Source organism: Diceros bicornis, chromosome 2, assembly GCF_020826845.1.
Source record: "Diceros bicornis minor isolate mBicDic1 chromosome 2, mDicBic1.mat.cur, whole genome shotgun sequence".
Classification (NCBI taxonomy): domain Eukaryota; kingdom Metazoa; phylum Chordata; class Mammalia; order Perissodactyla; family Rhinocerotidae; genus Diceros; species Diceros bicornis.
The window spans coordinates 88210566-88224378 of record NC_080741.1 but is presented as its reverse complement, the minus strand read 5'-3'; the positions used below and the strand labels follow the sequence as shown (position 1 = coordinate 88224378).

Below are 13813 nucleotides of genomic sequence, written 5' to 3'. Positions count from 1 at the left end.
GCCCCACGGAGCTCTGTGTCTAGGGAGGAGACAGATGAGCAAACACGTGATTACACTCCACGAGCCAGGACAGGAACTTGGTGGGAGAGACTCCTTCTGCCATGCTGTGGGGGGCAGCAGGAAACTGCCCCTTGGCCGGCCTCGGGGTCGGAACGAGAGGAAACGGTAACATGCTGGGTGAAGAAGAGGGTGAGAGAGAGGCAATGCAGGCAGACGCGCAGCCTGAGCCAAGGCTCCAAGGTGGCAGAACAAGGTCTGAGGATGGTAAAGGAGGGAAGAAAGGTTACTGCAGCTAGATTGCGATGAAGTCCAGGGGCCCCAAACTCCAAAGGGCGTGTTGCTTGACCCTCAGAGTCTTTGTTGGAATTGGGGTTTAACATTTTAAAGTTAGGAGGTAGTAAGTAAAACTCAGGATTTTTACCTTCTCTAGAAGAATCAGAAGATCTGGCAGGCTGAGCCAGGGCCCCTATAAAGCCTACATTGTCTGGTTCAACTCTGTCCCTCAGGCCAGTTTCACTCCCTTCGTCCACAAATGTTTATCGAGCAACTACTATGTGTCAGGCAGAGTGCTAGTGACTGGGGAGACAATGGAGCACAATCAGACGCAGTCCCAGCCCTCGTGGCAGGCCCAGACTAGTGGGAGAGGGGCAGTGAACAAGCACATGACATAAGGTCAGGCAGTGCAAAGTGCTGGGGAGAAAAAGAGAGTTACAGGGCTAAAGGGCTGCTATTTTATTTATTTATTTATTTATTTATTTATTTATTTATTTATTTTTGTGAGGACGATCAGCCCTGAACTAACATCCGATGCCAATCCTCCTCTTTTTGCCGAGGCAGATTGGCCCTGGGCTCACATCCGTGCCCATCTTCCTCTACTTTATATGGGAGGCCGTCACAGCATGGCTTGACAAGCAGTGTGTAGGTCCGTGCCCAGGACCCGGGCTGCAAACCCCGGGCTGCCGAAGCGGAGCGCATGCACTTAACTGCTACACCACTGGACAGGCCCCGAGGGCTGCTATTTTAGGTGAGATGGTCAGGGAAGGCCTCTCTGAGGAGACAGTTGCACAGATCTAATGAAGTGAGTGAACCATGTACATATAAGGTGGAGGAAGATCAAGCCAGCAGAGGGAACAGCAAGTGCAAAGGCTCTGGGGCCTCCTTCATTCATCTTTTGGGTCACTTGCCTTGCCCTTTAGTCATTTAAGTGTGAGACCCCTACTCTAAGTAATGGAGCACAATGGGTAATGTATTAACACAGGAAAACCACCCCCAGACATGTGTTTCAGATAAAATACCTCTGAAAATAGGGAAATAGGGAGGTGGGTGGAAGGCATAGTATGATTTTTTTCCCACTGGAAAAAATTACCAGGATGACAAGGAAGAGGCAGAGAAGGCTCGTCGTACATGGCACATTAAAACTTGAGCCCAGGACAGAGAAGCCAAGAGTGGGAGCAGGGACATCCTCATTTCCTTCCTCACCAGCTGTGTCATCTGCCAAGCCCTGCTAGGTGGGAGGCGGGAATGGGGGAAGAGAGACGGAGAATGCGCAATCTTCCGCAGCCCTGGAGCTGTTCCTTGTTGTTCTGTTTTTGTTTTCTTCCAGGCCCACGGGGGCTCCTGCTTTGGAAAGTCAACTGCAAAGGAATCACTCCGATATGGTTTTTTTGTCTGTCTTCCCATCCCCTTTCTAAGCAAAATTAAAGTAGCCTCCTTGTCCTTTTACCCACAAGGTAGAAGGAAAAGAGATAACATCGTTTTAAAAAAGGAAAGAGGAGAAGAAAACAGATCTACAATCTTCTACCAACCTTCTCAGCTGGGGGTGGGGGGGCAATTCTGCATACTGACATCACCGTCCACGTCGCGGGACACACCTTCCACCACCTCAGAACTTTATTTGCATTTTTGGAGGTACAGGGGGACGTTCAAAATCAGCGCCAGTGTTGACATTGTAGTTATTAAAACCAAACAAAAGACTCTTTCCCAAGTCCGGCTGGTTCTTCCCAAATTTATCCAGGACCCCCCACGTGACTTAAGGCAATGAGCAGGTGTGCCACAGCAGGAAGCACATTAGCTCCGATGCTGCCGCTTGTTCAAGACGTGCACACGCACGTGCTGGTAACCACACACACACACACAGGACTCAGGGCGACCACACACACGCACATACACACAGGACTCGGGGCAACCACACACACACACACACACACATACACACAGGACTCGGGGCGACCACACACACACACACACACACATACACACAGGACTTGGGGCGACCACACACACACGCACACACAGGACTCAGGGCAACCACACACAAACACACACTGGACTCGGGGCGACCACACACACGCGCACACACAGGACTCGGGGCGACCACACACATGCACACACAGGAGTCGGGTGACCACACACACAAACACACACACAGGACTCGGGGCGACCACACACACACACACACATACACACAGGACTCGGGGCGACCACGCACACACGTACACACAGGACTCGGGGCGACCACACACACGTACACACAGGCCTCGGGGCAACCACACACACACACACAGGACACGGGGCAACCACACACACACACATACACACAGGACTCGGGGCGACCACACACACGCGCACACATGCACACACACACACACACACACACACACACACACAGGACTCCGGCAGCGAACATTCGAAGCTCCCCTTCCGGCACTTGGCATGCCCGCAGGGACCATTTGTAACCTCTGCCTGCAGTTCTGACAGAGAGATGAGCAGTGGGAGCGAGTAGCCAATCAGATCCCGCCTCATCTTCTTCCCGTTGTCTCCTAGGTAACCGGCACAGGGACACATCAGCTAGCTGGGCTCCACGGAAACACACACACACACACACACACACACACACACACACACACACGCTCCCCCAACAGTCCATAATTGCAGACACTGGATGTGCCTTTCAGAACCCTGGACAGCTCCCCAAAGCAGCACTGGACGCCTTTGGTTCCTACCTGTCTGGCAACCTCAGCTCCTGCAGCTATCTCACCTCCGCTCCTTTACTCATGCCGTTCCTCTGCCTGGCACGCCTCTCCTCCTGCCATCTCCATCGCTCAAAACCTTGCTCTTCTTCAGAGCCAGCGCAAGTCCTTGGTCAAGACTTCCAACAGCTCCCGTCACAGAATAAAGTCCACACTCCTTCCCTCACAGTGATCTGGGCTTTCACGATCTGGCTCCCCCAGCCTCACTGCTCATCACTCTCCAGGTCCCTCATTCTTCCTTCTCTGCCTCCAACAAGTGAACCAGTCCTCCCCACACTACCCTTCGCAGACCAGGGCTCTTCTTGGTACTTGCTGTTCCCTCTGCCTGCACAGCTCTTCCTTCTGCTCTTGGCGTGGCTGAGACTTCTTGCTCTTTAGTCTTGGCTCAAAAGTCACCTTCTCATAGAGGCCTTCCCTGACCACCCTTCACCACTCAATCCAAAGAAGCCCCTCCCCTGGGACTCGCCACCACATTGTCCTACGTTCCTGCGTTGATGACTCTGAGACTAGTCCATTCCTATTTACTTGTTTACTTGTTCTCTGTCTCCCCGCTAGAATGTAAAGTCTGTTACAAGAGGGTCTTTGTCTTGCTCATGGCCTTATCCCCGGCCCCCAGAATAGGGCCCTATAAATATTTGTTGAATGAATAAAAAGTCATTTCCTGAACAGACACTTCTCCAAAGAAGATATACAGATGGCCAATAGGCACATGAAAAGATGTTCAACATCACTAATCATCAGGGAAATGCAAATCAAAACTACACTAAGATATCACCTCATGCCCATTAGAATGGCTATAATCACCAAGACAAAAAACAACAAGTGTTGGAGAGGATGTGGAGAAACAGGAACCCTCATACACAGCTGGTGGGAATGCAAACTGGTGCAGCCTCTATGGAAAACGGTATGGAGATTCCTCAAAGAATTAAAAATAGAAATACCCTATGATCCAGCTATCCCACTACTGGGTATTTATCCAATGAACCTGAAATCAACAATCCAAAGAGGCTTATGCACCCCTATGTTCATTGCAGCATTATTCACTATAGTCAAGAAGTGGAAGCAACCTAAGTGTCCCTCAACTGACGACTGGATCAAGAAAATGTGGTATATATATACATTGGAATACTACTCAGCCATTAAAAAAGACAAAATCGTCCCATTTGCAACAACATGGATGGGCCTGAAGGGTATTATGTTAAGTGAAATAAGCCAGAAAGAGAAAGACAAACACCACATGATCTCACTCATATGTGGAATATAAACCAACACATGGACAGAGAAAACTATATTGTGGTTACCAAGAGCAATAGGGGAAGGGGGTGGGCACAAGGGGTGAAGGGAGACATATATGGTGATGGACAAACAAAAATGTACAACCCAAAATTTCACAATGTTAAAAACTATTAAAACATCAATTAAAAAAAAAAAGTCATTTCCTCCTCACTGTTTCTATATCGCCCCATCTCTCTAATAAAAGGGTTGCACGTGATGACTTTCTATTAACCCTCCTGGCTAACATTCCAGGAGTCCATTAGAGAGCAGAAAGGACTGGCATAAGGAGGAAAATGAATCAGGCCACACCACGGGAAGAATCTGCCAGTGGAAATCTGAACTTCTCCACTGGGTCGCCGTGCTCTCCTCCTCTGGGCAGCCTCCCTGATAGGAATTTGCTGCTGCTTTCAGCTTCACGTTCAGACATCACTGGGCACCTTGAACTTTTGCTATCTGAGGGACTGGGGGTAACTCAAAGTTGAAGACTGGCTTTTATTTTTCTGGTCCCGCACGGAGACCAGCAAGAGCCTGGGAGCGGGGGGAGGGGTCTTCTGGAGGCCCTTACTGCAGTGAATAGAAGAAAATGTGTTGCTGTCTACAGGACTACAAACGTCAAAGTGGAGATTCATTAGAACACAAGTCATACACACACACACTCACACCTCAAAAGCATCATGAAGCTAGAATCCAGAGTTCCCCATCCTAGTGGCTGCGTGTGTCTCTCTTCAAGGGACGTGACTATGGACTACTTTAGGTTCTAAAAGCTGTGCAGAGTGGTCAGGACACGTGTGCTGTGTAAGTGTGTGGTGAGCATAACCACCCTTTTGGCCAACCTCAGTGGGCAAGGCCAGGTGGCGGATTCAAGCAGCCACATGGGAGACACACTCAGTTGGATCCCCACACCCTGGGCATGGACAGCCTCAACCTGAGGTTCTCCAGAAATCCACCGCAAGGCCTGAGACCTCCACTGACCAATGTCAGATCATTCCCCAAATCTGAAGTTAAAGCAGATGTAAAGATCAGGAAAGGAAGAGCAGGGTGCGTATTTCTTGAGCATCTACTATGTGCTAGGCCCTGCGCTAGGATACGTTCACACCAACTCTTCAAGACCACTCTGCAAAGTTACCCTTCCCACTTTCAGGATGAAAAACACTGAAGCTCAGAAGAATTAGGTAGCGTGCCCAAGGTCACACAGCTGGCAAGCAGAGGGGCCTAAGTTGGGGACGTGAGTCTGGTCTCCAAGCCCATTCTTCCCTCCCCAGGGCCTTAAATTACACCACAGAATGAGCAGACAAGCCGGTCTTGTTCAAAATGTGCCTCCCGCTGGCTGAAGCTCTTCTCTGAGGATGCCAGCCTATGGCCTTGCCTCTGCATCTCTCCCTGTCACTCTGGGGCTTGGCTGACCTCCCACCAGGAGCCTCTCGCCAAGCTGGACCCACCTCTCAAGTCTCTCATTTGAAACCCAGCCCACAGGAACCAATTCTCCTGTGACCCAGAGAAGGCCGGGGATTTTGTCTTTTTAAAATAGTAATTTCTTGCCAGCGCGGGTGGATGCACCAGCCACCCTCTGATTTAACGCTGAGCTCAAGCATCAATCTCAAGTAAGATTTTCCAAGGAAATCTCAAATGCTAGGTACCTCCTGGCACTGAGGCACGGAGAAGTGGCCTCCTCTCAAGTGACGTGGCCAGTGGCAGGCAAGTGACTACGGGCATCACAGACCCACACGTCTCATACATGTCACACTGGAGCCTCATGCACACCCACAAGCATCTGAAACGTGCCACCCGTGTGCCTCCAGGCACACCTCACACACACGCCACCCACAAGCCTCACCCATCACACACACACACACACACACACACACACAGCAGGGGGAGGCTCAGGAGCAGGAGAGCAACACCCCCCCTCTTAAGACATCACAGCCCCTATTTCTGAGCCCACTCTGGACTGTGTGCTGTGCCAGGGCCAAGACCTCATTTCATCCTCCCTAGGGACCCTGCAGGACAGGTGTCAGGCCTCCCCCTTCAGATACAGAAAATGAGCCTTGGAGAGAGGCAATGACTTGCCCAAGATCACAGAGCATGCCTGTGGCTGAGCTGCCCCATCTTCTGAAGGGCCAAGCTCAGACTGAAGGATGGCGGTGGGCACCCAGCTCTGTACAATGTCCATCTTAACTACTCCGCTCCTTGGGGGAAGCTCCACTGAGTAAGGGCACCCCTCCAAGATCCCCTCCTTGTTGGCAGCCCTATCCATCTGCCTCCTCCCTGAACCCCAGGGGAGGAAACCTGGGCACCCTCTGTGCCCTAAAGCTGCACCATGAGCACCTACTTGGGGGAAGGAGAAGTGGAGGGTTGGCTGGGCAGAGCTGTGGGCCTGCCGGGGTCTCGGGGCACCAGGTAAGGCCTGATGGGAGTTTAAAGCAAGACCCTGTACAGGCTCTGCTTCCAGGCCCTGAGAACCTAGGACTGCAGCGGGGCAGGGGTTACAGACATGACTTAGCCCCAGGGACAGGACAGGAGGGCCAGGGACCAGCTCTCACTGTCCCCCGCCCATTCGGCGCCCCCCCCCATGTCCCACAAAGGAGCCTGTGGCCCAGGTTGGAAACGGATCCTTTCCCATGAACTGAGCCAGGCCCAACTTGGGGAGCAAAGAGGAAGGAGGTAGGGGGCCTGGACACCACCAAAATCTTGCCCATCACCTAGACTTAGGTTCGCATCCCAGCTTTACCACCTACTGGCTGAGTGACCTTGGGCAAGAGGCTTGCTCTCTCTGAGGCTCAGTGTCCTCACCTGTGAAGTGGAAAGAACGACAGCACCCTCCTGAGGGGATGGCTGTGAAGGTGAAAGACAGAGGCAGACGGGAGGCGACAGGGCACACAGTACCGGCGCCCACAGGTCCGCCATTACGCCCCCCTAAAAGAGCAGAGGGTCGGCAGCCGCCATGCCCACCTTACTCTGCCCCCCGATTCAGTTTCGGCAATTCTTAATTAGCACCCAATGCGAACTTTCCTCAGCGGTGGCAGGACCCGGGCGCGGGTCCTTCCTCTTCCTCCCTCGGCTGCCAGCGGTTCAGACAACAGGTACAGGGGTGGAGCAGCCCTGGAGACACCCGGACGGAGGGGGCTGCGCCGCAGCGCTGCGGCAGGGCCGGGCCGGGCAGGGAGCAGTGTGGCCAAGTGCACCCCCGCCCCGCACCCCCTCCCGCCTCCAGCCTCTTTGCAACTTTGAGGAACGGCAGACTCGGGGGTCGGTGCGGGGGTGCTGCCGGGCGTGCAAAGGAAAGTTGGGTCCCGGCGACCGCAGCCTTGGGATCCCCAGGCGCCGGCCGTGAGCGCCCGCATGTGCCGGCCCTGGGCACACTCGCCCGGAGCGAGGAGGCACGTGGTCGCCGCGCCGGCCCGGGCTCGCTCCAGGACCCGACTCGCGGGCCGGATCAGGGATGCGCCCTCGAACGTTCAGAACCTTCGCTCCAGCCCCTTGCGGTCGCCCTGCCCGGGTCCCGCCGCCGCGCGCCCTGTGGAGCCCCCTGCAGCTTCCCGGGCCAGGCTGCGCGCTGCACCGCGTGTCCTGCGGTGACCCCTGCAAGCTCCTCGCCTCAGAGGCGCCCGCCTCCCGCGCCCCAGATGCGGCCGCCCGCCCCTCGCTTCCCGCGGGGACCCTCACCAGGCGCCCCCGGCGTGTGCGCCCCGCGCCGCGCCGGTGCTCACCGGCCTGGGCAGCGGCCGTGTCCTACCTTCGTCCGGCAGCCGCTGCAGGCAGAGCGCGAGGTTCCTCCGCCAGCCCCGCATCCCGGCGGCCGCCCTGCGGCCCGGCCCGGCCTCGCCAGCCCGGCCCCGGCCCCGCCCCCGCCGGGCCTGGCGGCGCAGCGCTGGGGAGGGCCGCGGGCCCAGGGCGCGGCGGGCATGGGCGGCCGCCGAGGGGTGGGGGTGCCGGGGCGGCCGCCAGGCGCTCCGCTGGGCTCCGAGCCCGCGGCCGACCAGCGACGCTCCCCGAGAGCGCGCGCTTTCCCCGGCGCGGGGGCGGGGCAGCGGGCGGGGGCGGGCGCGGGCGCGGAGGGGGTGCTGGAGAGGGACCCCAAAGGGCCTGAGCAGTCTCGCCGGTGCCGCTAACCTCCAACGGCCCCCTCACACCCCATCTCCAATCTCCCCCACCCCAGTGCTCTGCAACTCACATCCTAATAACACTGATCACCACGAATTCATGGATGAATGAATGAGTGAAACAATAAAGCGTAAATAAATAGGTGAATAAGTGAGTGGATGAACCGGTGAATGAGGGAACAAACAGGTGTACGGATGAGTGAGAAAATAAGTGACTGAATGAATGAGTAACTCAATGTGATTCAATGAATGAATGAGTGAGTGAACTGATGAATGATTAAATTAATGAGTCAGTGAATGGATGAAGTAATATGTAAATAAGTGACGTGAATAAACTCATGAATGAGTGAATAAATGAATGAATGAGTGAATCAATGAACGAGTGAGTGCCCCCTGGCCTCAGGCCTGTAAGAGGCCTAAGACCCTCCACAGGAGCCCTCACCTCTGCCCCTGACGGAAGGCTTCATTTGCATCTTGCAGAGGAGGCAAAGGAGGCTCAGAGAGGGCGGGGGATGTCAGAGGATACACAGCAAAGGCTGGAGGCCGGTGGAGAGGAGGTCTGTCTGTCTGCAGGCTTTGTCCACTGCACCCAATCACAGTGCTCCTGCATCTGCCGGACAGCTGTTGGGCTCACCAGGTCTCAGAGGCACTGAGGAAGAACAGCTGGAGGAAGGGGCACCAAGGTCCTATTTGCTTCCTCCATAGGAAGGAGGGAGGAGGAGGGAGAGGCATGGTGTGCAATCAGACAAAGGAGTACTACACAGTTGTGAAAAAGGAGGAGGGCATTCTTTGAAACAGGGCAAAATGAAGAACAGTGTTGATAATATGTGCAGAGGAAAGGAGGGAAGGCTCTACCTTTGTCTTTGCTGGGGCATGTGGGAAATTATCTCCAGCAGAAACACTGGTCCCCTCTGGGAGAGGAATCATGTGGTCGGGAGCAGGTGGGGGAGACTCACTTTTCACTGAATCCCCTTTTATGCCTCTTGAAATTTTGGACCCTGGAAATGCATTACCTATCCAAAAAATAAGTTGAAGTTTTTAAATAAATAAATGTTTACAACAATATTAAAAAGCGTTTATACCTCAGTAAAGGCTGCCTCCCCCTGCCCAACCAAGGCAGCCTGTTTGCCTGGGGCCCTCCTTCCCCCTCCAGCTCAGAGGGAGAGGGTCTTGCTAGTCCACAGCTGAGTTAAGTCTGAACGTGGTGGTCGGTGCAGAGCATGCTCTACCTTCCTTGAGTGTTGGGAGGAAAGCAAGTGGCCTCTGCTTGGATCCGGATTTGTTAGTTTTTAGCTGTGTGTCCTTGGGCCAATCACCTATTATCTCCCTGAGCCTCAGATTCCCCCCTCCAAACCAGAGATCCTCATAACCTCCTAACAGGGTCCAGCAGAGCTGGAGGCAGGGGCTTGTATTCCAAAAGGGAGCTCAGTGATGGAGTCCCGGGCAGCTTGGTCCCATCTATGAAGCCACCTAAACTCTGGCCTTCAGAGGTACCCCTTTGTAAGGTAAGGGTGGTCTTTGTATGTGATCTTAGATCCTCAATACTTCTGCAAGGTTGGTATAATTAGCCCTATTTTACAAAGGAGGACACTGGGGCTCAGAGAGGTTAAGTGTCTTTCCCAAGGTCACACAGCCAGGAGTGGGCAGAACTGGCATTCAAACCCAGATCTGCCCAGCTCCAAGCCCCCAGACAGTGCTGCCCACGCAGTCCATCTGATATACTTATCACCCATCCTAAGACCCTCAGATGGGTCACATCCCAGCCCCGTATTACTCCTGAATTATTAATCACTTCAGTAAGTAGGGCGCAGGCCGAGGGGGCTGGGGCGAGGGAGGGGCGGATCAGCAGAGTGCTGACTCCAGAACTCGTCTTAACGGCTGTGAGCTTCTGACAAGGACGTGAGTCTCCGCCGGCAGCAGAATTGTGAGTACTCCTCTCTGCACCCAGACTGATGGCCTCACAGCCAGGATGTGGATGACAGGGCTGGGATCACTGACGGAAGAGGCAAGGGTACCAGCGCAGACGTCAGGAGGCAGTTAGGAGGGCAGAGCAGAGGCCCAGTCGCCTCCTGTGGCAGGAGAGGAGGGGAGTGACAGCAGGAGAAGGGACAGCATAAGTGAGGTGTTCCGGTTCCCTGTTGCTATTGCTGCACGTCGGCCCACTCTAACCTTCAGTGGCACAAGACAGCCGTTTTATGATGGTCATGGATTCTATGGATCACGAGCTGGGGCAAGGCAGAGGGCATGGCTCAGCTCCACGACATCTGGGCCTGAGCTGGGAAGACTCGAAGGCTGGGGGCTGGGATCATCGGACGCTTCTTCACTCCCTGGGCCCTGAGCTGGAACGACTCCAAGGCTGGGCTCAGCTGAGGCTGCTGCCTCAAGTGCCTACCGACGGCCTCTCCATGTGGCCCGGGCTTCCTCACAGCGTGGCGGCCTCAAGGCAGTTGACCGTCTTAGGTGGGGCTCAGAGCGAGTGTGCCAGCGCCCCAGGCGGAAGCCGCATCCCCTTCCGGGACCCAGCCTCGGAAACCACAGAGCATCACCTCCTGCCATCCTCCGCAGTCACAAGGCTCCCAAATTCCAGGGAGGTGGCGCAGGCTCCACCTGTTGTGGGAGGAAGGCCGAAGAACTGGCAAGTGTTTTTGAAACCCACGGAAGGGGGAAATGTCTCAGGAAAGAAGAGGAGGACGAGTACTAGAGGAAGTCCTGCTACCTGGAGGAGACGTCAGAGAAAAAGCGACAGGGCTGCGGGAGAGTCAGAGAAGACAGCGTTTACCAGGAGGAGTGATGACAGGAAGTAGTAGTCACAGGAGGAGGAGGGCTTTCGGAGAGTAAGGTTGAGAAGAGGAACAGGAATAGCAGTAACGAGAGAGTAGAGAGAGTGAGGAGAAAGAGACGAGCTGAACAGGAAGAACCGCAGCGGGAACGGGAGGGGTGGCCCAGGAGAGGCCGCTGCTTGGTGGGGAGAGTGGAGGGAGAAGGTGTGCAAACGCTTGGGGGAGTCACACAGGAGATAGGACCAAGATGGGGACAAGTGAGTCACCCGGCAATGTAACAGGACAAGGGGGCAGTGTGGCAGTCACGGGAGAAGCAATCGGAGGAATAGACGGAGGAGGAGGAGCAGCGATGGGGGAGAAGCGAATGAATGGAGGAGGGCGGGAGCAGGAGTAGCAGGAGGAGGAGCCCAGAGTGGTTTAGGACCCGGAGGACTCCAGAGCCAGGTGCCGGCCGCACTCACAGTGTCTGAACTGTGCCTCGGTTGTCTTATCTGTAAAGTGGGGTGGTGATGCCAATCACACTTCCCTGATAAGCCTGTAGTGAGGGTTAATGAGTTAATGCTCGTTACAAGTTAATGCGTGCAAAGCACTGAGCGCCTGGCTCGTAGCAGGGCCTCTGTAAGCGTTAGCTGCCTTTCCTAGTGTATTAATCCCGCAGAAATGGGAGAGGTACCCTGAGTACCAGTAGCTGCAGGGGGCCGTCAGACAAGCAGGGCCAGCTGACCCGAGGGTCTGCCCCCTCCTCAAGGACCCCGCCTGCCCACCTAGCACACTTGGGTCCTGATGGCCCCCATCCTGAACCTCTGAGCAGGTCGCTGTGCAGGAGGCTGGATGAGACGGAGCCCTGCCACAGGCAGAAACCGAGAACCGAAGTAGGGACAGAACTCAGCCAGGGTTACTCACCGTGAGGTGGCGAGACCCCTGTCCCACCCAGGCCTCCAGGCCCCCCTGCTGGGGCTCCCTGGGGAGAAGGGGCACAGATTTGGCTCCAGGTGCACGGGGCTGGTGCACTAGAACCTTCTGGACTCTGACCGCACTTCCTGGGAACCTGCCAGCCTTTGGGGTAGGGGAGCAGGTACAACCTCATCTGGTGGGGCGGGGGAGCTGAGCAAACCACTGGGGTGCAGGAAGGAACTATTGTTACCTGTCTTTCTTTTCATTATCTAAAAAATAACAACAGGAAGTTTTACTGGTATTTAATATATGGATTGACCATGGTACACATATTTAATGTATAAGTGTGTACACACTGTGGGGGGATGTACTCCCAGATTGTTTCACCAATAGGGTCATGAGACCACAAAAGTTCAGAGAACCCTGTACAAAGGTCACCACTCCCGAGCAAGCCAGCCGCCTTACGGAGCCTACTGCAGCCAGCACCAACAGCTCGGCAATTACAGCAGGACCCCAGCGGGGCTGAGAACAGCCTTCGTGTTCTGGTCTGAGCTCCTCACACTTTGCCTCCTTTTCAGGCTCTCCATTGTCCTGAGCTTTGTTTCACCCCTTCCCTGATTACTGCTATCAAACAGTCTGTATTCCACATTTCTGTATGTTCTTCCCCTTCCAAGAAAATAACCCAAACATTTCTCACTAGACTGCCTGGAAACGGCACTGTGCACTGGAAAGACCAGAGTTCAAATCCCACTGGGTTGAGACCCCAGCCACACCGTTTCATTTACTCCCTCAGTGGGTGTGGTTGGGCACTGCTGGGTGCGAGGCCCTGCACTCTGTGCATGGGGAAATCAGTCCCTTGGACAAAGTCCTTGCTCTTAGGCTCTTGCACCCTAAGGAAACAGCTTATTTGCTGCGTGACTTCAGGCAGGTCACTGTCCTTCTCTGAGTCTCAGTTCACCCGTCTGTGAAGTGGGGCTCACAACCCCCAACCTTGCAGTGCAGCTGTGATGAAAGGAGGTAAGGGGCCTGGGGCGTTCAATGGAAAGCATCCCAGGTGCATAGAGCTGGAAGACATCTCAGTCTGACCCCTTATTCTGCAGCATGGACAAATGCAGATGAGAAGAGGGCATGTCCGGTATCCTCTCCGTAAGCATCTTTGCCGTAGACATCTTCGCTGCAAGCATTTTTGCCACAAATATTTTTGCTGCATAACTAACTGGCCGTAAGACAATTTTGCTGTAAAAGATAATATCATGAAAAATAAAAGACGGACATGAAAAAGGACATAAGGAAACATGAAAAATGAATAACAAAATTAAAAAGACTTTATTGCAAAATACGAAATATTTGAATACATTTAAAATGTGTGTAGATTCATGGCAATACTGCACAAATAACTGATTTTATTTTGTGGCTTGTACCTAAGCACTTGTCTCCAAAGTCTTTCCTTCATATTATTGTACTTTTTTTTCTGCTTGTTGATTGGTCTCCTCATTCAGCACCCATCACACTTTTTCTTTTTCACTAAGATTTCTTCTGTCTTTGAGAGGGTATCAGTCTCTAGATATGAGGTGCGTATTTGTAACTGAGCTGTGTACTGTGCTGTGAAAAGCCTTCCACACTGTTGTTTATTCTCGACGCATTGTCACATGTCTGCTGACAGACGTTCCAAAGTTCTATGGGAAACATGGAGCTGAGATTTATATGGTATAAAAACAGGAGAACTGCCCCAATA

General features: G+C 54.0%; 1 protein-coding gene across 3 annotated transcripts in view; it reads right to left on the bottom strand.

Annotated features, from left to right (window-relative positions):
* GRIP2 (glutamate receptor interacting protein 2) overlaps nucleotides 1-8165 on the bottom strand; it is a 91242-nt gene extending 83077 nt beyond the window's left edge. For 2 of the 3 annotated variants that reach the window (XM_058566044.1, XM_058566052.1), the window contains exon 1: nucleotides 8038-8162. In XM_058566044.1, coding sequence (XP_058422027.1) covers nucleotides 8038-8092 — 55 coding nt within the window. In that variant the 5' untranslated portion in view covers nucleotides 8093-8162. Of the gene's footprint in view, nucleotides 1-8037 lie in introns of all 3 variants that reach the window. The other variant, XM_058566060.1, reaches the window with a different exon arrangement.
* Nucleotides 8166-13813: the final 5648 nt, after the last annotated feature.